This window comes from Corvus brachyrhynchos, unplaced genomic scaffold (assembly GCF_000691975.1).
Source record: "Corvus brachyrhynchos isolate BGI_N302 unplaced genomic scaffold, ASM69197v1 scaffold42, whole genome shotgun sequence".
Taxonomy (NCBI): Eukaryota; Metazoa; Chordata; class Aves; order Passeriformes; family Corvidae; genus Corvus; species Corvus brachyrhynchos.
The window spans coordinates 1,612,855-1,622,754 of record NW_008237242.1 but is presented as its reverse complement, the minus strand read 5'-3'; the positions used below and the strand labels follow the sequence as shown (position 1 = coordinate 1,622,754).

The window sequence follows — 9,900 nt, the reverse complement described above, 5'->3', positions numbered from 1 at the left end:
GACCGACCCCCGGGGACCATGGGGCAGTGTCTCACCCCTTCCTCAGCGAGAACCCCCGCCCGTCCCTGCCCTCCCCTGGCCTTCGGCCCCCTTCCGCCTTGAGGAACACCCACGCGAGTGCTGCCGTCCCCAGGGAGCATCGGCATTCGACACGGGTTTCTTCCCTTTTTTCCCCGAAAGTACGGGGCTGAAATGCTAGCCAAATGCTGGGGCGAAGGCGAAGCTAGGAAGAGGATTTCGTGAGGAAATTGTTGCTGAATTAAGGGGATAAATTAAGTTTAATCCCCCCCAGATGGAGGCTGAGACCTATCCAGCCACTCAGACTAATATAGAAACCCCTGTGGAGATTAGAGGGGATGGGGAGAGCTGGGGGAGGAAGGCAAAGGGATGCGCTGGAGTTTGACGATCCCACAAAAAACCTGAGATAAACAGGAAATCCAAAGCATCCCTTCAGAGCAATAAAACCTTAGTGGAGTGAATGACCAAATCCATTTGGTTTAGTATCCCGTATTTGAAATTTAAAAGACAGAAGGAAGTGCAGAAACTTCATATTAGCAGACATGAGATTATCTGCCCTCTGCTCCAGGTCTCATCCTGAGCTTGGTTAGTTAGAGATCAGTATAAACCCTGAAACACCAGAGTTGTTATGTCTTGAGGGTTTGTGTGGGCTTTGGTTCGGAAATCAGCTTCATTTGTTTATTTTGCTGTTTACTTTGATAACTTTCTGTGGGTTTGATGTCCATATAAATTAGGTATGTTTATAGAGTCTCTTTGTGAATCTGTAAAACTGATACCCTGTTCAATGAGTTCCATGCTGTAATTTTATGACATGTGGAGAAAATATAGGAAGAGATCAGAAGAAAAACTGTCTCTCTGTGGAAATAATGCTGAAACAGGAAAATAAGGAAATCTGTACCATTTTAGGGTATAAGAGGAGACAAGGAAATGGTGATGAAATCCTTTTGGACAGAAGATCAGAGGAAGGGAGTTTGAGCCCCTACCCTGTAAAAGCACTGCAAGTACCTCATGAAGAAGTTGGAGACCGTAATCAAAGCCCTTAGAGGAGACAGTGGAGAGGACAGCCCTTGCTTACCTCGGGGACAAGGAAAGGAGACAGAAACCTTGTCCTTTTAAAAAGGGCAACATCCAAGTTTCAGAGTGATCACTGCCAGTATGCGCGAGGCTGCAGGAATTAAGTAGTTTTGTTAAGCGTAATTGGGATGCCAGTGGTGTGTCTATCTCACACTCTTATCAGCCTGCCTTTGCAGAGACAGAGGAATTGCAGTACATGTGGGAGAAGTGCAGGACTCATTGCAGGAATTCCTGGCAGGGTCAGTAACTGTGGTGCGCTGTGAAACTGCAGTTCTCAGGGCAGAGAATGAACTCTGGACTCCATATTTGCCCAAAAGGCACATGGACTGCTAACTTGTTGGCAAAAGTGGCAGGCAGATCACAGCCAAGGGTGGAGAAAAGCAAAGCCTGTCCTTTATATACACTCCAAGTAATTGTTGTTTGTACAGTGTGCTGTCATCAAATATATTACTATTTCTGCTTTTCTTCTTACTTGATCTCCTTCCTCCTTACTTTCACTCCCCCATTTCTTTCCTCTGACTTTCTTTTCTGGCAATACTGATAATAACCACTGTAGTTCATCTTGTCACATATGCCTATCTACCTAAAGTATTCTGTGATTAAGTTGTAGTTGGACATATTGAGGCCAAACTGACTGGAACACCAAAGTTGATACTGCTGAGTTTCAGGCAACTGCCTGAAAAGATTCAAGACAGATTTTGTAATTTTAATTACAGTTTTGAGAGATTATCTCTGCAGCCATGCAAGTTGGCAACTTTCCTTCTGCTGTGATGAAGTGGGATATTCAGTTCTGGATGTATGGAGAGGTGCTCTTCCTGAAAATCCTACCAACAAAGGTAATCCACCACAAGCCTGGTGAATTCCCTCTAAATAACAACATGACTCCCAGTGGCTTTCTCACTGGTAAGATTTTTACACTCTCCTCATTGGCAAAGTCCCTGTTGTCTTCCAGTAGCATATGGATTTAAGTTAATAAAACTTGGCACACGTTTGTTAATGCAACCTCTCTCCAGAGGAAGAAGCATTTTAGTGGAGTATATACAATTAAAGCTTAGAATTATGTTTAAAAGATAAACGTGTGCCTTGGTGTTCATTGATCTGGGAGATGGCAAGATGAGTGAAGTGTAACATGAACTTTTGACAGTGCTGAGTTTTGGGAGGCTAGACAGTTGCTGAGTTTTGTGCCAGCTTGTGAGACACATCATCATCTTACAGACGGAAAATTACCTTTTTCATGGAGGACTCACTTGTACCAGAGAAGCGAAGTTACTAATGATACATCTTGTCTGCATATTTATCCAGCTGTTTCTGCTTGTGCTCACCTGAAACTTCTGCTGTCTGGATTTGGCTTTAATCAGTGGTCTGCAGTTGGATTCAGCTCAGAGCCATCTCTATGCCAGCAATGAGACTTTTTCCTGTCTCTGAGAATGTGTAGATGTGTAAAACACCCATCATGTGCCTGGTTCTCCAGTGGTTGTAAATACTTGTTGATAAGGACTGAGACACAGTCTTTCAAAAGTTCGTAAACCCAGGAGTCTAGTGGTGGTGGAGGCAGTTTTCCATCATCTCCTGAATGTGTTCCACCAGGGAAGATGCTTACTAAACCAGCACATGGATTTGGATATACTATCCCTGTGTTCAGGTCGAATATTCCATCCTTTCTCTTACTCTGTAGCACTGGGAGAGAATCAGTCCACATAGTTTCTTACTCAAGGAAGCAAAGGGATACAACACAGAGCACAGAATTTTCCCCTCATTTATCTTCCTTTAGAGACAACACATGTGCATACAGCAATAGGGATGCAAGGAATGATGTCCTGGGAAGACAGGAGAGACACTGTGTCATGCTTCAGTGTACCCAGACCCCTCTAAAAGCTCACATCCAGAAGGATTGACCTGATTCAGCTTGCAACTACATTAGCCTGTTACATCAACATGTGATTTGCAAGTGCTGAAATCAAGAACCACCCCTTTTCCTTAAAAAGACAAAAATAGGTATAAATGCAAAGCACCATATTTTCAAGCATGGCCATAATCTCCCTTTCAGGTCTTGGAGGTCCAGGGTAACAGGACTTGATTTTTTTGGTAAATTTCAAAGTTGGCACATCAGGACTCTCAAAGAAAAAAAGTGTGTTCAGTAGACATCTAGACCATTACTCATTCATAGTTAAAAATAGATGCCTACGCTTATTTTCAACACCTGATTTTACAATAAATCACTGAGGAAGCATTGTGCTGCGGAAGGACCTAAAACAGGATGTTTTTCCTCAAAACTATTTGGTAAAAGCAAGGAAATCTTTGTGTGCAGTTAAGTGAGCAGATGGAGAGACTGGATAGCATAAGAATCTGGCCAGTGAGGTTAGCAGGCTTTTCCACTGTGATTCATGAGGGTAAAAGAGCTTTGTCTTTGCCTTGGAGCTTGTCTTCACTTGAAAGAGGAGTGTAAATTTATAACATTTTCCAGAGTTGCTCCACATGTGGACATATTTAGTCCAGAATAGGATTAAAAGAAAACCAGTGAAAATTGAGGGAGAAGTATGCAAATGGAGGCATCTATGTTGAAACGGGATATTTTGCACCTTTATAATTATTTTTATGATGATAGTATGGGGGGCATATTAAGACATTAAGAATCTATACGTTTTCATAATTATGAAGAATGAATTTTTTTCTCATTAACTGAAGCCTTAAAAATTTTGTTGTTCTCCCTCTATTTTTTTTTTTAAATAATCAGCAATTTTTAAAAGACAAATTCCAGATATGTAGCATTGTGTCAATTTGTTCATGATCCACTATTTTTGTCAGGAGTTTTTCATAGGTTCTTCTCAAAGGAAAAGCATAAACTTTTGACCTATTTAGGTCCTTTTAATATGCCAAGGTGATTCTACCTATTTTACCATCCTGGTATTAATTCCAACAAAATACTGACTAAGAGTGATACCAATCTATATAGATGTTAAATAGAATTATATAGAAGTGAAGATCTTTTTATTGACTTTAGTAACTTCAAAGATTTATGGAAAATAGAAGGACTATTACTCACTAGCTTTCAAAATTAAACCTCACAAATGTAGTATCACTTAAAACCAGCAAACTTTAATTCAGCAGGTCACATGTAGTTTTATAGCAATAACAAACAAATCACAGTAATTTGTATCTTATTTTCATTAAATTAGAAACCAGTGCTGTTTCATAAATGAATATATGTGTTGCTTCTACTAATCTTTATAATAAATAATTGACTTACAAAATGCCATAGATGTGCATAGAGTGCATATGACAATATCTCAACTAAAGCCATAACTCTTCCTCATACACTGTTTTTTTCTGGCTTAACTAAATTGAGTGTCTTGGGTAGACCTGTTTCTGATACTCTACAGCCAGTGTACATCTGACCAGGATAGGAAGTAAGTTCAGGCTGCCCAACAAATTCGAGGGGAAAGGGTCATGGAAACTCTAGTTTTCCTGCAGAGTTGTTAGGGTTTCTTCCTTAGGATATTATTAGGAAACACACAGAGGTTTATGTAAATTTAAACTACTTTGAAACAGTGAAGGGATGAATTTATCCTTTTAGGTTCTTAACTTCTGACACCATCTACTTATTTTTGATCTGGGTCTGAACTGAGCCTTCAAGGCTCTTTCTATTGCTCTGTTTTCCATAAGACAGTCTGTGAAGACCTGATTTAATTAATTTAGGAGAAGGAACCCAAAACAATCCCTGCCCGCCATTTACTTGTATCTTAATATAGAAACAGCTATACATCAGAGACATACTACACATGGGCATGTATTAAATGCTGAAAAAAACAAGACCAAACAAACAGCATCAGATTTCTCTTCTCACATCAATAAATATTTGACATGTATTTAGTAGCCAAACTGACAGTTTTAAGTCCATCAAGCTTTCCAAGGTCTCATATTCTTTCTGCCCCCCATTGTCTCTCATACAGAGTGGTTGTAGCATTGCCAGAAAGCACACGTGAGCATCTGCAAGCAGTGACTGTGCTACAGAGATGAGAGTCTTTGCAACCTTCATTCACGTGCTGTCAGGTCTTTCTCCTCATCTCCCTGCTTCCTGCTGTATTCTGGGCTATTTTTCAGTCCCTCCATCTCTTTGCTTCCTACAACATTTCAGGATAGTTTTATTAAATACATTTCACTGGTTACTTGTACTCCATCAGGACTTACAAACCCCAGTCAAGACCAGTAGTTCTACACACAGAGACCAAGCGATAACATAGAAAGGCCTTGTTGTGGCCTAGACTTTCAAATGGGCCACAGGTAAATGCTGAGAACAAAAGTGGGGAATGGGAGGATGATGAGCAGCAATAGTGGTCATAGCCCTGCAGTCACCTGGCCAGTATAAACCATTACATTCCTCATTGTTGTCTCACTCTTTTGCCCTCACTCATTTTCACTTTCTTTTATGCTGCATTAGTACTTATCATGTTATCAAGTGTTCTTTCCTAGCACACTATACATTTTTTATTAGTCACAGACTGACACTTTGCAGTGTATTTGTAATTAAGAACTAGTATGCACTACACTGTTAAAACAATAGGATTACAGGGAATAAACATTTGATGTTCCATTTGTGGGCCAACTTTATTACTTTGTTTGAAATTTAAAATAAATGCAATCAGGAGTGAACAGAATCATTTGTGCCAGCACTCCAAAATGGATGTTGCAGTCCATGTGTTCAAATCCTAAAATTTAATCCTGTCGTTTCTTTTGGTAAATATTACTTTTTCTGACTCCTATAGCAAAGAATTTGACAGCTCTTTGGTCCCAGATTAGGGTGTCAGTGTGCTGCAAATGTCCAAGGTAAGCTCCAAAGACAACTCAATCTGAGTAAATTTAACTACAAGATGGGAAAGTTCGTAAGCAAAGTAGGCCCCTTGGAAATAGGGCCTAGCAACATGTGTGGTAGCTTGGAAGAGCCAAATCTGACACTTTTTATGAGAAAGCTATTGAGTTATTCTTTCTATCAGACTTGTTTGTGGATTTGCAGGTTCCTGTTTTATTAACCTTGTTTTCCTCCTCCTTTTGTCTTCTTTGGCTGTGTTTTGGTAAGGTGGAGAAAGCATTGTCTTGAACTCCGAATGTTCTTTATAGTGTCCCTTATTCAGCTCACAAAGAAACAGCAGAAGCACAAAGACCAAAATTTAAAACAATTCTAACCTAAGAATCTAAGCATATTTTTATTCATCTCTCTCACCTTTTCATCTCAGGTACGTCAATAATTTCCAGTTTTATTCGTGATGAGTTAGCAGAGCAAGTTCTTCTCTTGCCAGGTCAGTTCTTGACAGACTTTGGACCTATGGTAAATGCAGTGAAAAGCAGCAGAAGGAAGAAATGTGCTCTTTTACAAACCTATATATATTTTTAGGCACTCATTCTCTTGGGGTGATTTTATGAAAATACTGTATTCCCCTATTGTCCGCTTTATGCCCAGAAATGGGTCCCATAGCTTTTAGCTAGGTCCAGCAGAGGGGGGAGAGATGCCAGGTGAATTCTTTGGCACAGTTTGTGTTCAAGGACTCACACACACTCCCCCATGTCCTCACCGCTGCAGAGCTGAGGGAGCTCCTCTCTGCTTTTAGCCAGCCTGTTACCTGAGGCAAGAAGTTCTCCTATACAGGCATACCGAAATCCTCTGGTAAATTCTTCTTCCTCTTCTGGGACTGTTCGGCCTAGCTGTAATCCAAGAACCAGATCATCTCACCCCGTGGACTGGCAGGGAGGCTGCCGGGGCACCCCCCAGCCTCTGGCCTCAGGAGGGGCCGAGCCAGCTACAGAGGGAACTCTAAATCCACCAGCTTTCTCTGCATCAAGGAGGTTTAATATTTTAACAGTTATTCATTTTTCCTGTGCCCTGCCGGCACTTTTTTTGTCAAGTAAATAGTTTTTTTCACTTTCCTTCAAGAAATTCCTTTGGTATTGGTGGGGGAGGGAGTGCTGAAACGTGCCTTCTGTGGAGGAGACGTACCTACATACCTTCCAGAGCGTTTCCCCCTAAACTTGTCTCAAACTGAGATACTCATAAATTTTACATGCAGTAAATATTAAATATTTATTATTTGTAAGTGGGGGAGATGTTGGAAAAAGGATGCTTTTTCCATCTTTTCTGTTTATGATGATGATATAAAGAAAAATTAATGATCCGCAATGCTTTGAGGAGCTCAGGTCACCATCTTCATATTTGTTTTCCCATTTCAGTCCTTCTCTGCTCTCAAAAAAAAGTGACTTCAAAAATTGTCTTTCATTGTTTTTCTATTTAATATAATATGTATCAACTCCCCACCCTCTCATCTGTTAATTTCAAAGACTGGTATATAACTCCTGTTTAGGATACAATTTCCCAGGGTATTTCCCCACGTTTTTGATCAGGATTTCAGAATTACAGAATCACAGAATGGGTCAGGTTGGAAGGGCCCACAGTGGGTCATCTGGTCCAACATCCCTTCTCAAGCATCTGGTCCAACCTCCCTGCTCATCCCAGAGCACACGGCACAGGATTGTGTCCAGGTGGTGCTTGGGTATCTCTGATGAGGGAGACTCCACAGCCCCTCTGTGCAGCCCGTTCCAGTGTGTGGTCAGTGTCACAGTAAAGAAGTTCTTCCTCATGTTTGGGTGGAACTTCCTGTGCATCACTTACTGCCCATTGACTCTTGTCATATTGCCCAGCACCACTGAGCAGAGCCTGGTCCCTCCTCTGACCCCTCCTTGCAGACACTGACAGATATCAGTGAGGTCCCCTCTCAGTTATTCCTTCTTGAGGCTGAACAGAATCAATTCTCTCAGACTTTCCTTGTAAGAGAGCTCCTCCAGTCCCTTCATCACCTTTGTAGTTCTCTGCTGGACCCACTCCAGGACCTCCATAATCTCTCTTGTACTGCAGAGACCAGAACTGAGCAGAGACTCCAGGTGAGACCTCACTTGGACTGAGCAGAGGAGCAGGATCACCTCCCTTGACTGCTGGCATTGCTCTTCCTAATGCATCCCAGGATTCCATTGGCCTGGGGCACTGCTGGCTCATGGCCAGTTTGTTGTCCACCAGGACCCCCAGGTCCTTCTCCACAGAGCTGCTTTCCAGCAGGCTGGCCCCCAGCCTGTGCTGGTACCCAGGGTTGTTCTTCCCCAGGTGCAGGACCCTGCATTTGCCCCTGTTGAATTTCAGACAGTTCTTCTCTTCCCATCTCTCCAGCCTGTTGAGGGCCCTCTGAAGGGCTGCAGATCACTGTGGGGCATCAGCCACTCCCCCCTTCTTACTTTCAGGAAAGAGCAGTAAATGACGAATTTGCAGAAGGAATGGCATTTCTGGGAAGGCCACTGAAGAAGTGGAAGACTACAAGATCTGCTAGTTCTCTTTCACTCAGTCAGTCTCTTCTCCTGCCACAGGGAAATATGAGCACTGGAGGAAAAAGCAAACGTTTTAAGAAGTTGAATTTTTCTCTCCAAATTTTTCTTGATGTCTGGGTGTTCTAACACATTGCCATGGATATAACATCATATACCAGTTCACCTCTGGAACCTGACATTAAAAAACCCTCTTGTACGTATCACATGGTCTCCCAGTTTACATGAATATAAAAGATAAGAGGTCTCCAACTAATTTTGTGCATTGATTCACCTAAGAAGTTCCTCCCCTGTCCCTTCCCAAAGATCACTGAAAACTTCACTTGCCACAGATTAATTCACTGTCTTGAAACAGAGAGAAAATACTGTAGAGATAACTCCAGCTGTCTTGCAGCTTGACAAGCCTCTAAGAAGGTTTTGAAAATCATAAATTTTTGAAAATACGTTTAAAAGCAGTTTTAAGTGTTTGCCCTAACAGAGTAGTAATATTTCTATAAAAATAGCTGGTAGCAAGTTCCAAACAAATCACCATAAAGGCATCGACAGCACCAAGATAGGATTACATGGTGAATAAGTTGTGAAACCTTTTAACTTTCTCATTTTTTTGACTAAGAAAATACAAAAATTATGTGTTATTTATTTCCCAAGCTTGACTTGACATGATTTTACATCTTTCTTGTCATTATAAGAGCCCCCTGCTTGTGTAAATATGAAAATAGTGGGTTAGTGAGGTACTCATTTTATCCTAAAACCATGCTTCTTATTTTTGGGGTGAAAGATGTTTTAGACAAGACAGCAATTTCCTTTTGCTTCACCTGTGTAGGGTAATATCTAGGTTCCACAAAATTCTAGAGGGACAAGTTCAACTGTGGCCACTGAGGGCAACTGCTTGATGGCAGTCGCTGACACAGGAACCGCCCAGACTGTTAATGTAAGGGATCTGGGAGATTCTTTGTTTCCCCAAGGGCACATGACCAAATGAGCTCTTGAATAGTCATAGAGCAGCAGATTTTATGGAGTAGTAAATGTCATCATGTGGCTTATTTATGTTTATAATGACTATGTTGTGGATCCATATTTCAGGTCCCAAATGTCTTGGTGGGCTGCAAAAAAGTACAAGGAAAATGGTGCTGATCTCTCAGGCAGATTCAGAAGATGAGGGCACTATTCTATTGATGTAACCATAGCTCTGAAGGTGTCCAACGGTTTCTGTGCAGGGCAGCTGTGGACTCACATCACGTGTGATATCCATGCTAGTGTGTGTAAAACTGTCTCAGGTCTTGGTCAGTTGTGCTGCCCTCTGGCCTGTTAATGCATCTCAATTTCCTGTGGCTTTGAAATTCAAGGCCAGATTTTTCCAGCACAGTTTTCTAATGCCAAGGCAGTTCTGACATGCATTTCCACTCAACAGTCCTGTTACATTGCAGAGTGGGTGGGGTGCAGGATACT

At 41.6% G+C, this 9,900-nt stretch overlaps 1 protein-coding gene and 1 long non-coding RNA gene across 3 annotated transcripts in view; both read right to left on the bottom strand.

Moving 5' to 3' along the window:
* Positions 1–1,653, bottom strand: part of EGFLAM (EGF like, fibronectin type III and laminin G domains) — an 81,353-nt gene extending 79,700 nt beyond the window's left edge. The window contains exons 1-2 of the mRNA XM_017730189.1: positions 1,585–1,653; positions 114–195 (exon numbers count right to left, since the gene is read on the bottom strand). Of these exons, the coding sequence (XP_017585678.1) occupies positions 114–195; positions 1,585–1,653 (151 nt within the window). The remainder of the gene's footprint in view (positions 1–113; positions 196–1,584) is intronic.
* A 6,607-nt stretch (positions 1,654–8,260) lies between these two features.
* LOC108445664 overlaps positions 8,261–9,900 on the bottom strand; it is a 35,384-nt gene continuing 33,744 nt past the window's right edge. For both annotated transcript variants that reach the window (XR_001860614.1, XR_001860615.1), the window contains one exon: positions 8,261–8,506. This is a non-coding gene — a long non-coding RNA (uncharacterized LOC108445664). The remainder of the gene's footprint in view (positions 8,507–9,900) is intronic.